This window comes from Hippocampus comes, unplaced genomic scaffold (genome assembly GCF_001891065.2).
Source record: "Hippocampus comes isolate QL1 unplaced genomic scaffold, H_comes_QL1_v1.1 scaffold14, whole genome shotgun sequence".
Taxonomy (NCBI): Eukaryota; Metazoa; Chordata; class Actinopteri; order Syngnathiformes; family Syngnathidae; genus Hippocampus; species Hippocampus comes.
Genome location: NW_017805839.1, coordinates 1,307,359 through 1,320,765, shown reverse-complemented (window position 1 = coordinate 1,320,765; position 13,407 = coordinate 1,307,359). Strand labels below are relative to the sequence as shown.

Sequence of the window (13,407 nt, the reverse complement as noted above, 5' to 3'; positions counted from 1 at the left end):
AACAACGCATTTCAGTGAGCCTGGCTTATTAAAAAGTGATCAGTAAGAACAGCAACTGTGTCAGGCTTCGGCATCAAAGCGGGCAGAGTCATTTAGGTCGATTATCGGACCAATTCTGTTTGGCACACGGACTGAAACAATCCCATTTGTTCCTGGAGCTCCCAAAAAATGCAAACGAAACAAAGCTTTAACACTTGCACAGGCGTGCCTTTGTCAGCACTCCATGTTGGACAGGCTGTAATTCAGGCTGAGCTACGCAAGGTGCAGCTCCTGTGGAAGCTGTCTCATCTGTAATTTAGACCTACCTGCTTCATGAGCACCACTGGACCGGGGCCAGAACATTAATTAACTGATTAGGCGCAAACCAGGTTAAAACAAGCTGAGCTCATCATTTTACTGAAACAGCTAATAAAGTGCCTCAGCAGGATTTACCGTCATAATGCCGTTTTTCTAATTCACCGTATTCTTCTAATGAATCACGTAATTTTATGTGGGAATCATCCATTACACACAAAAACAAAAAACGCCAAATGTGTGACTTAGTTGTTATATTAGCCAGTACAACTTAATATTCAATTCTTTTTTTAATGCTGTTAAGTTTGCCACCCAACCTGCAGCAATATTGATATCTTGCAGTAGTCGTTTGTCATAAAAGCACCACACTTGAACTAATTGACCCGATGTGAAACTAGCTATCGCTGAAAGGATGACTGTGAAGAGATTATGAGAAAAGGGAAGAAAATCTCCTGGGAGTTCTTGTTAAGTAAGCAAGCAAGCTCACATTAAGTAATACCGTATTTTCCGCACTATAAGGCGCACCTTCAATGAATGGCCTATTTTAAAACAAGTTTTCATATATGGGGCGCACCGCATTCGAATCGAATAGAATAGAAGCCACAATAGTGGCTCCGGTTGCGTTATGCATCCACTAGATGAGCTACGCTAAAAGGAATACAGAACAATACAGCTTTATTCAGATCGAGCTTTCACAACCACTGCAGTTGGAACAAAGCGCTTGACAGAACATTTAAAATACTACGTTTTATACATACACACACACATATATGTGTATGTATATATAGTCAGCTTTTGGGAAAATTGAAATTGAATGCTTTTAGGTGCGCCTTATAGCGCGGAAAATACGGTAATTACTTTTGTCCAGCGTCGCCACACTAGTCAGCGGTAATCACCATCGGTAGTCTTGTAAATGGCTGAGCAGCTGTGCTGCTTCCGTAAAGTAACTTCATGACATTTATCAAACACTTTTCACAGAAAGGACTCACAAATTGGTTCCACGTGGTTAAAATCGAAACAAGCAATTCTCAGCAAATTGCCTGCTTCAACTAATGTGGTTTTGACTGCTTTTTAAAAATAACTACAGAAGAGGCAGTTGTTATCTCAGATGTAAGTGTACTCCACTTTTTGAGAGCCAAGGACTGCAAGCCTCTATCACCTTTCGTTTTTTCATCCTGTCATCAGACCGCCGTGACCGAAGAAGACAATAACATGCCAGCATGTCTACCAAGCATGGAGGTAACCTGACCTATGAGGGCACTTTGTGGCAAAATATTGTACGGAATCTGAAAATGAACAGACAAAAGACAAAACCACGTAGCTGCTCGGAAGTCATTGGAGATGATCAAAGGATTTATTGAGAATTGGAGTCGTCACCATGTGAGGAGACAAAAGCATGACTGATGATTTGCAGTTCAGAATGGGAAAAATTGATTTTTTTTTTTGAAGTGGAGGAATGAGATGACAAAAAAAAAAGTGTTCTTGACATGACCCTTCGGCCTCTCAAGCTGTAGGACAACTGTTAATGATTTTACTTATAAAATCATACATTTCGACATCATTTTTCTTGTTCAATTGCCGTTGGCTGAGGAGTACTTGCATTGGGAATTGATCTGCCACTTGTCATCATGCCAGTGTTATGTTTTAACATTTTATTTTCGATTTATGGCTTATAATTGTTTGACAGGTGAAGTGACAGTTAATATCTGTTTATATATATCTCACAAATAATTTTAAAATATTACTTAAAACAAAGCCTGTGCAATTATTCGTGGTTTTATCATGGTGACAGTTTCAACTTTGGTCAGATATTATTTCAAATAAAATTACGTTCCTTGGGAAAGTTGATCAAAGAAAAGTTTGACCGTTGTCACAGAAGGGATTGTCGTGCTCAGTTGCAAAAGAATTCTGGCATCAGGTCTCATCAAAGCTGCAAGCGTGGGCGCCCTCCTGATGTGACTCATCGCCTTGTTTTCTCAAAAGTGTTGCAACAGCCGTTTCATTACTTAGCTCATAGTAGCATATATTGATTGTTTGTGTTTATTCCAGATTCTCATCATAGAGATGATTCGATACGAACAGAAAATGCCTTATGTTTTTCACTCTTAGAATGGAAGGATAAATAAATCAATTATTTTTATTTTTAATGATGCATCGGATTAGTCACTGAGACGCTTCAGTGAAGACAAACAAAAAAAGGCAAACATATGCAACAGTGCATGAATTTCTCTTGATCCGTTTGTGTCGGTTGCACCTGGATGAATTCTGAAAAAAAAAAAAGTGTCATTGACAGGAAATTCCCACTGTTTGTGTATCTCAATTGACATTCACGTTTTCTATGTTTATAATGCAGGGTGAGTGTTCACAGTGTGCGCTTGCGACAAGACCGGGCAGGTGAAGTGAACTTTCATTACATTCTGTAATCCGAGCCCTTTGGAGATGGATGTTAATCCGCAGGATCGACGAGCAGCTGCTCTTTCTAAACATCACAAAGTCACATTTATCACAAGTCGTCACTGTGTGCATACAAGTAGTTGTAGTAGACCCTGCCGTCAGGTTGCGTCTTTAATGTACTGAGGGATCGATCGTTCGCCGGTTTTGTCTTTGCAGTCTCGGTTTTTGTTTGCGCCAAACTAAACATAGCTTCACACATTGCCTTGGAAATTGTGTCGCTCAATATTTGAATTGAATATTCAGAGCAATATCTTCTCATCAGTCCTTATTTTGAAATTACCAACAGTAGTAGACAATTGTAAATCGACACAACCGGCACTGAGCTTGTGGGAGCAGCAACTCAAATCTGCTCGAAGTTGTTACACTGGATTTTCAGAACGATAATACAGGAAAACAAACAGGCTTTACCTATTCAAATAACACACACACACACACACACACACACACACACACACACACACACACACGCACTAATCATTTCCATGAATTCCTGTATGACCTTCAGCTTGGTTGATGTTATTGTCGTCGTTCTTTAGGCCACAAATTACTTTGTACTTCAGACAACAATTCCTCAGTTGGTTGCCTCCGAGAAGTGCTGTAATGGAAATGTGGCATCTAACAGGGCAAAAAACAAACAAGTAACTGTTCGTACCTATTGAATGCTGACCGTACCTTTGAATGCTGACCAGTTATTTTGCGGATAAGCAAAGTTGCCTGCACGTGCACTTGACTGTACTTTGTGTAGCTGCTCAAAATACTGATCGCGCTGGCCTTCACCATCTCCCAACAAGATAAAATGACAGCTCAAGACGCGGAGGGGGAGAAGGCTCCCTTGATAGATCTGTGAACGATGTCCCTCCATGTTTTTTTTCTTTTCTTTTTCTTTTTTAAATAAATCTCACCATTTTTTTATAAATACTTTCGTTGTCTTGGTTTCCCCGGACAAGACAGTGCGCTTCATTTTACCTCTGTTTCCTCAAGACTCATGTTAACAGCCATCAGCTCCACACAACCATCAGAATTCTCAAGAGTCGAGTCATATTTATATGCAGTATATCTCCATCACTCACAATAATGCTAATGAACTGATTTCTGCATATCATTACTGTTATCAATTTTTCATCAGTCATGCAATGCTTGTTCCATCCGTCAATGGGGGCCAGACCGTGAATAGCAAAAATCTGCATATAAGTGCTGCCCATTGAAATGGGGGGGGAGGAAAATCTAAGAAAAAAATGATGATAAATTGTGTTTCCTATCAAAAACGTGGGGTGAGGTGGGGGGTGGGTAGTAGGGGGATAACGGGTGGGCAGGTGTGTTGAAGAAAGTAGCGGGTGCCAAACTATGAGGTACACTGTTTAACAATTTTCCAAGCATATTAAAGTGGAAGTCAACCCAAAAATGTTAATTACAGTAGTAATGTTCTATACTCGTCTACAAACAGCATTATGATTAATATTGCATTTGTGGAATATCAGTCAAGCATCAAAATCCATCCGTTTTTAGCTATCTCAGTCGGTGGCCATTTTGCCACTTGCTTTTGCCTGAAAATGATTTCACAGTTGCTCAGGACTCAGGCAACAACCAATCACGGCTGACCTGTTTTCTAAAGCTGAGCCATGATTGGTTGTTACCTGGGCCCTGAGCAACTGTGAGGTCATTTTCGGTTGACAGCAACTGGCAAAACGGCCGCCCCCTCAAATGGACAAAACTGGGTGTGTTTTACTGCAGAAGTCATATTCCGCAAGCACATTATAAATCAGGATGTCGTGTTTAGACAAGCGGGGCTGCATGGAACATATTGGAAATAATTTTTGGAGGGTTCACTTCCTATTTAAAGTGCTTTAAAGTGTAGTCTTTCAGTTTCAGTGAGTTCTCAACATTTTTCCATTTTGAACAAGAATGAGGAGGAATCAATCAACCTTTTTAATACCCGGTTTTGTGTTGGCTCACTCGGTGTATTGATGCAGCACATTAATCAGGATGTCGTGTTTAGACAAGCGGGGCTGCATCGAACATATCGGAAATAATTTTTGGAGGGTTGACTTCCTATTTAAAGTGATTTAAAGTGTAGACTTTCAATTTCAGTGAGTCCTCAACATTTTTCCATTTTGAACAAGCATGAGGAATTAATCAACCTTTTTAATACCCGGTTTTGTGTTGGCTCACTCGGTGTATTGATGCAACCCCTAAAACAAACAACTTGTTTTCTCTTCAAGAATGCAAGTAATTAGAATTTGACCTCTTAATCAATCAAGTCATGTCTTTGGATATTTTTACAGTTTATTTCCAAAAGACACATCTGAAAATGTAGTCAAATCAGTCGAGGCGATTTCCTGGGCTTGGACAAGGATCCGTGCCAATCGCAACACGCATTCAGCCAACCATCCCCAAGTTCTTCATGTAGAATGTCTGCAAGTGTTAAAAGAAATTGACACCTCTGTTATCTAACCGAGGCATATCTTGTACAATACTGTAAATAGAAACACATCCAGTAGCAGCGCTACAACGATAAATCTTCTGCTAGCTGAACATTAAGTAAGGAAGTCGGAGTTGTTCTTGCTGAAAATGTAAACACAACGGAGCGTGGAGCCATTGTGCTCGATCTAGTGAGGGGTGTCTTCACTTCAGTGTTTTATTTTCTTTCCCCACATTCAACTGCTCCACCAAGCCAACCAAATACCACTTAAGGCCTTTAAGATGATCCCATGAGCTACGTAATTATCAGCTTAGTTAGTACTTTGGAGCAATGCGCCGCTTGCAAGTTGAATTCTCTGGATCAGTGATGAACAATGTGCGGCACTGACAAGAAGGTGTGAGGTCGCTGGTATTTGAAAGGAGGAAGCCTAGCGCGACGGCTTGTCTCCGCATTGTCTCTTCTCTGTGAAGAGTGTAGAGGCTCCTCAAAGCCACCCTGTGACGCTTTTCACGCAGACAACAACAACCACTTCCTCCTATTTTTGGTTCACCCAAACCGTGGGCGAAGTTTATATAAAACAGTAGATCGTTTTTTTTTTTGCATCTACCTAAGCTCCAACTTTGTACAGGAAAGAAAAAGCTTCAAAATTTCTTTGGAATCCCGAAAAAATGGGTGTCATTGCGTGCCAGCCCTGCAGCCTGTTTATGGCGAGTCATTCCAACTCGTGTGTGGAAAAGAAGGAACTACAAGTAACTACGTGGTCATCTCTCCCCTGTGTATTAAGAACAGAAGCAATATTGATGCATTTGGAGATCAAGAATGTTTTTCATTCTGGAATGACTCAGTAAACATGTTGTGGAAACCACTGTGCACTCTTTGCTGAGTAAAAATGTGCTTTACATCAGTGGTCCCCCACTTTTTGTGTCGCGGACCAATTGAGACTAGTACATGCTGTTTGTGGACCGGCAACCTTATATTTTTATTTATTATTATTATTTTTTTTTTTAATCAATTTTAAATTGCCATTTTAAAATTGAGTTGTGAGTAGCACCACGACGAGTAATTCAACATTTTATTCACATTCATTCTTTTCAAACAGTGTAATTCTACTGCACAACGAATGTAGACTAAAATAAAATAACACAGTGAACTACTAACAAAATGGACCAATTACGAACAATAAATACACCTAACAATGTAAATATAATCATTTTTTAAGTTACGATCCGACATACGGCGTTAGCATCATTGCTACTCGCAAATGGGACTGATCAAAAGATGACACGATTGATTGTTGCTTTCATCCGGTGGCTGCCCACTCGTTATTAGCAACTAAAAACTGCTAACGTTTACGTGGGGAGGCTGTTCGAACTCCGCTCGCATTTTTGCTACTTGTTCAAAGGATTCAACAGGTTTCTTTTATTGTGTTGTTTTTGATGACATGGCATGCACAATAGCCTCCACGTCGCCTTGCGACGGCCAGCAGCTGCGCGTACAGCTGTATGTTTGCTACGATTACTTTCTGTTTACTGCTTCTACTTTCATTAATTGGTGGGTTCTGTTTATTTCAACTTGCACACCATCGTTAGCAGTGGGACGTACATTTCCCACGTCATGCCTGATGGAGTAAAATTTCTCACAGCACGCAAATCTGTCTCTGTGCGGCCCGGTCCCAAACAAGCCGAGGGCCGGTACCGGTCCGCGGACCGCTGGTTGGGGACCACTGCTCTACATGACACTGGAAGTGCAGGTTTTGATGTGTGTCAGTGGGAGTTGTTTGTGTGAATTCCAGCCGTGATTACTGGCTTGTCGAGGTGCGGAAACAAGCCGCATAGGAATGCACTGACAAGGAATACACCTCACAGAGAAGGTGGCCTCCGTATGAGATATTCCTCCTGCATATTACACAATTGGTAAGCCATTTTCTTGAAAGTATTCCAGTTGTACCTTGGAGGGTCGATCCAAAATTTTCCTGAAAAACATGCCTTTTTGTTTTTGGAGTTGTCCTTATTTGACATACAGTAATCAAAAATCAATTTTCCCTTTGTTCGGTTTTTTTTCGAGCCAGCATCAAAGGATGAACTTTGTGTTTTTGCTGCTTTTGTTGACTTTTTTTTTTTGTTGTTGCTCCTTGCAACATTTTTTTCTGAAAGAACGACAGTGATAAGGAATGACAAAGAATATTCACCACAACTAATGTACTTTTTTCCAGTGATGGCGAGGGTTGAAGTGTGATGCAGTGGGATGATAGTCAAGGATCATTGCGAGTAGTCATGTTGAGAACTGAGCAAAGGTGTGTGATTTGTATTTTTCTGTAACTTGCTCCGTGCATTGGAGTCGCATCTGTTTGGTGATGTTTGACAAGAATGAGCTTTTGCGTGAAGATGTAGACTGCGACCTATTAGCTCTGCTTGTGTGACGTGGTAGCATATTTTATTGTTTTTAACTGACTTGTCAACATTGGATCAGACCAGTATGATCATCAAATATGAAACATTTTACCGGCAGCATCGCCGAGAGCGACAGTTAATGAAAGTGTTCTTGTGGCGACAGTTTAGTCAGATTGATCCAAATACAATAGATCTCAGTAGCAATTTGTTTTGACCGTCATCACAGATCACAGTCGAATGTGTTGTCTTGTATTACTTTGTCATTTTATGTTAACTTTTCTTTTGATGGTGGCGCGGGCACCCGCAGCGGCTCCTCTTGTTGTATGTTGTGAGAGGGAAGAAATTTCATCTGTGCTGTACAGCACATTTAACAATAAAGTTGTACTTGACTTTTTTTCAGGTTCTTAGGTCTTTTCAGTTTTTTTTTTTTTTTTTTTTTGCTTTTGGTTTTTCAGTTTGAACTAAACAAGCTTGCAGAATATGGATTTTGATTTTGGATTATTTTCAAGGAAAGATAAATACTAATATAGATAAAGAAAGGGGAGGGGTGGGGGTAGGCATTCTACATAAGAACACATTTTTAAAATGATCATTTAATAAAGGAAACATTCTGTAATAGGAGTAGTCGTAGTTTTGTATGTACAGTACATTGTGTACAGGATAGAGGCATTCCACTATTCAGGTGTTGCAGGTTGCAGAGGTACTGCGCAGTGCAAACATTCAAGGGTGAGCAGGATTACAAAAAGAAAATATTGCACAGTGTGAAACACTCTTGCAATGTCTATGTATGGAAAAGAGTTTGAATGCTTATTTGTCTGCATGCTCTGTGGTTGGTCGGTAACCAGTCCAGGGCGGGCCCCCACCTTTTGTCCAAAATCAGCTGGGATAGGCTCCAGCTCACCCAGGAACCTAATGATCACAAGCGCTGTGGAATATGCCTGGATTCATGTCTTTACAGTCATAATTTGACTTATAAGTGTTCCTGGAGCAGGACCCTGTGTAAAATTGGAAGAGAAATCCATCTGCTGGGAAAGGCTCCACTTCATCTGCATCCCTACTGATGACAAGTGCTGTCGATTAGAACATGGAAGTTACTGAAGTTTGACAGTCTCTTCCCTCATATGGTTGCAGAAAAGACTTGTTGGCGAGCATTGACATATTTCAGAGGCTTTCAACCTGATCTCTGTCGGTTCAAACAAAATCTTGGTGTGCCTGGAAGCTTCCCTCATGTGTGGCTGTATACTGAGCCGACATAAATTACACCTACAGTATATGTGCACACTCGCTCGTGTGCCACTTGGCAATAATTTCGTTGCACTATAATGCTCTCACACACCACCGATTGCTTTTGCATGCGCAGGAATGCTTGATTGAACGATTTACACCGACGTCAAGCACTGGCTCGGTGTGCTGGAAGGTATACAACAACTACGGGTACATAATTGCTTGTTTTGCTTCAAGACACAAGTCATGATCAGGCGGTTGCCAAACAGGAAGTGTCATCCTAGTCTGTTAATTAACACATGACACTTAAGTCAGGTACGAAGTCAAAAACTCACAAATGACTTTGTCCTTCAATTTTAGGTATTGTTTTAGCATTTTCACGACTGAATGCTATCATAGTATTCAAGTTGTGGTTCCAACTTTAGGAGAGAGATTTTGGTGCTTTAAGGCCCAAAAAAGAAGATTAGAAAGACAAACTCCAGAAAGCAAGACAGGAAAACAACATCATTTCTTTTTCAAGAATGTGCTCCCATTCCTCCAGTTACTGTACGAGTAGCCTGGAGCAAGTCAAGGCAAAGACACTTCTCTCTACAAAAGCTCTGATCTTCAAAAAAAAGATGACTCCCTGCTTCTTTCAACGGAGCCTCAGACACATCGCATTGAAATCATGAGCGACGGTGTAAATGGGCGTGCATAGTTTGCGCAAGGCGTGATGGAGGCATCCCAATAAAAAAAAACAAAAGGAAAAGAAAGAGACCTGCTTGTACTTCCTCTTTCATGCTCCCGACAAGCCCCCCGCAGTGCAGGCTTTGTCCCAGTCATTGTCACAGGCTTAGAGAGCCTCTTATGCCAAGCGGAGGCTTTGGCGACATATGTCACTTGAGCGACTCTCCTGTCACCCCTTTCGGGCGCTTGAGTGGAGGGGCGTGTTCAAGGGGGCAGGCCTGAGCTGGAGCAGGACCGACATGTCAGAGGTGTTCGTTCAACGAGACGAGTTGGAACGCTCCCCCTCATGGTGCTGTCTCTGGAATTCGAGCTTTTCCCTGTGAACTTGAGGATGTAGAATGACACACGAATTAGTAAGTACTTCTTCAAAAGTCTGTTTGCACACAACATTTTGTGGCTTATTTCCATTTCAAACTGTTTTGCCCAAGGAAACCTTGTGAGTCACAGGAGGCGGATGTAACAAGTGGCTCATATTGACGTGATCGTTTTTGAGTCACATTGTGTGTTAACAGGGATAAGTTGTGTCGCGGAGCAGCCACAACTACTTTTCATGCAGTTGGCTTAGGGAGCACAATCCCTAAGACTTTAAGGCCATCGTCTGCCATGTGTTCAGGTGCTCGATGTCGCTGAAGGAAATGCTTACTTTTCACTTTGGAGCAACATTGAAGATTGCTTTTGTTCTCATTGAAGTTGCAGGTTGACAGATCGTAACGTTTAATCACGAGTAATTCATGTCCTTTATGGGTGCAACTTACGGATATGTTCACATGGACGTTATGTGCCGGCTTCAGGTTGATGTTGTGTGGTTGGGATTGTCACACATGTAAAGGGAAGGCCACACCTCTTCATGCTCCTGCCTCCGACTGAGGGCCTTTTTGTTCTCACCCCGTTGGCTCTCCTGGCACGAAGAGCTGCATGTGGGTGTGCATGTCACCCTGAATTTTACAATCGTGAAAGACTAAGAATGAAATCAGTTTACCATGTTATTACAGTGAGAAAATGTGTGTTTACTATGCCGGAATAAACATCTAGCCAGCTTTACCACTTAATCCAACGGAAGATAATCACGCAAGGTCTGTTTAGTTTTTAATACTTTCTCAATTTGTTTAATTGATTCTAAATTCAAGTAGCTTAATCTTGAATCGAGTCAACACCAATTACCACATTACTCCGCATCGCTAAGAAGGGGTAACACATGCTCACTCGCAGCTTTGCAAGTCGCACTCGGTCATTGTCAGACATCCCAGTCTTCATTCTTCTGATAGCGGGATTAGCTGCAGGGCGAAACCATTTGGCACTGCCAAGGATGCTGCCGCAGTCTCAGATGCTGTGAGAACTAAGCCGTGAAACGCCGGTGGGCTTAAGCCAATTTATAGTCTGATACTTGGACGTAGCAGACAGCGGCTCAGCCTTTGTGCCAGTTGGGTTTACTGTTAGCATGCCATGCCACCAGACAGGCTGCCTGCCGGGGGTAAAAAAAAAAAAATAGGGTCATCTGAGGCAGACAAGTGTTCTGCTCCGTTTTTCAACAACATCATAACAATAAGGTACATGTGATGCTCACTGGCTTGTGTTCACTGCAGTTGTTTTGCATTCATTAAGGCCATGGCTACAAGAGGAGAGAGGCCTGAGGGAAAATGCTCTCAATTAGGCCTGACACATCAATGAAATGTAGTCCAAAATCCAGATCCCCATGCTCCAAACTTTTCTCCATATGTGAATTAATGTATTTTGTTTGGCTAACTTTAAAATGTTTAAGTACGAGATCCCGGATACAAGCGGCCGAAATGAGTTTTCTCCGCAGGTTGTCCGGGCTCTACCTTAGAGAAGCTCGGTCATCCGGGAGGGGCCCAGAGCCGAGCCGTTTCTCCTCCACGTCGAGAGGAGCCAGATGAGGTGGCTCGGGCATCTGATTAGGATGTCTTCTAGAAGCCTCTCTGGTGAGGTGTTCCGGGCATGTCCCACCGGCAGGAGGCCCCGGGGATGACCCAGGACACGCTGGAGAGACGATGTCTCCCAGCTGGCCTGGGAACACCTCGGGATTCCCCGGGAAGAGCTGGAGGAAGTGGCTGAGGAGAGGGAAGTCTGGGCTTCCCTGCTAAAGCTGCTGACCCTGCGACCCGACCCGGGATAAAATAGATGGATGGAACTTTAAAATGTGACCTTCAGGAGTAACTGTGGTGACCTAAGGCATACCCACTTTTCTTAAATTCACCATTCTCTTGACCAAGTGTGAAAACGGGCTTCAGTTTGAATGGTACTATTGAAGTACTTACCAGGATTACGTGAAAACGACTAACCTAGTTTCTATGGAATTTTGGAACAACCATGTCCAGCAGATGGAGCTGCATTGTAATATTTGCTGTGTGTGGCAGCATACACACATTTTATAGATACTACCCCATTGCCCAGCATGTTATGATTATTTTCAATCCAACGAGACACAGAAGGTTGGCCTTGGTTTAGGACTGTGCTATATTTTTGGGCATTTGGAAAAACGTTTTTTTGACTGGCTAAAATAGCTTTAACCTGTGGCTTTGCCGTGCGGTTGACAGTCTTCAAATGTATTTTGGTTTGGACTTACCGCTGGGTTTTTCTTTTTTGTGCTGTTAGAGGAGACAGATAATTGTTGACCTCGAAGTGTCGGAAAGCATGCACTTTCTGCGAATTTCTTTTCAAGTTATTCATTGAAATCTCATATTTGTCTCTCGCTGATTTGTGCTTTTGTTCAGTTTGTCCTCTTTTCTGAAACCGAGTACAGCATAGACTCCTTGCAGCTAATCCATTTTTAATTTCTCCAAACACACATAAATAAAGCACATCATTATTTCCCCGAGGGAAAGCTTATTTGAAAAAAAAAAAAAAGCAACTGTCTAAAGAAACCAGAATAGGTCTTTAATAGGATTTCTCAGTAAAAAGCCCCGAGAAGTAGTGTGACTTGATTAAAATTTTTATGGCATTTAAGTCTTATCGATGTTTTTCTTTTGTTTTCCCTGGCAGCCAGCCATTTTGCATAAATTGCTATTTATAGATCCGATTTTAAACACTGCCACCTTGTCCATTTGCGGAGAAGCAACTGTTCATCTGGGAGGGTCACTCAATTCTGCATTTGCGGACACTTGCGATTCCATTACCATACTTTTTTTTTTTTCCCCTCTAAATGAACTAGACTTACCGTGACCATATTTTTAAATGCCGCCCTGCAGGTCTGCTGTGCCTTAGAAAGTCCAAGGATTGCCAATTGATCTTCCTCGACACCTATTCCGCAAAACCTCTGTGTCCACTGACCAGCGGAGGGTGATGAGGCTGGCAGGGAGCCTCCAGCTTGTCCTGCTGCTGACTCTGAGCACCGAGGCCACAAGCCTCAATATCCCTCCTGAAGGTAAAGCGAGTCATTAGAGATCAGCTTGCCATCAGTATCAGAAATTCATTAAATACGTCCTTGGTGGGCCATAAGGGCCAAAGAATCCCTCCCTGGTAGACTGAACGGCATCGAAAGCGCCGACCTACATTTGCAGCCTAAATTCTAAAATGTGTTTGATGATATTGCATTTATTCATTCCCTACAGTCACTTCATGATGTGACAATGTGCTGTCATGTCAATCTAATCTGGCCAGGGTGTGGTCACCGCTCAATTGTGTAATTTGAATTACCCTCAATCTGAAACTCTGTATTTTTTTTATTTTATTATTATTATTTTTTAAAGGAATGATTTCAAATTTGCCTGACCAAATAGTTGCTGGCCAAAGACTGTATTCATATTTTTCTGTCCTCTTGCAATCACCAAGCTCAACTGGTTCAACACATCTGTCGCGATCTATCCATTCATTTTCCGATCCGCTTTATCCTCACAAGGGTCTCGGGGGGTGCTGGAGTTTATCCCAGCCGTCTTCGGGCAG

The 13,407-nt window shown here is 42.0% G+C and overlaps 1 protein-coding gene across 2 annotated transcripts in view; it reads left to right on the top strand.

Annotated features, from left to right (window-relative positions):
* Window positions 1-13,407, top strand: part of LOC109526628 (neural cell adhesion molecule L1-like protein) — a 37,691-nt gene that overhangs the window by 8,747 nt on the left and 15,537 nt on the right. The window contains exons 1-2 of one of the 2 annotated variants that reach the window (XM_019888021.1): window positions 9,584-9,860; window positions 12,714-12,889. In XM_019888021.1, the coding sequence (XP_019743580.1) occupies window positions 12,808-12,889 (82 nt within the window). In that variant the 5' untranslated portion in view covers window positions 9,584-9,860; window positions 12,714-12,807. Of the gene's footprint in view, window positions 1-9,583; window positions 9,861-12,713; window positions 12,890-13,407 lie in introns of those variants that run through there. The other variant, XM_019888022.1, reaches the window with a different exon arrangement.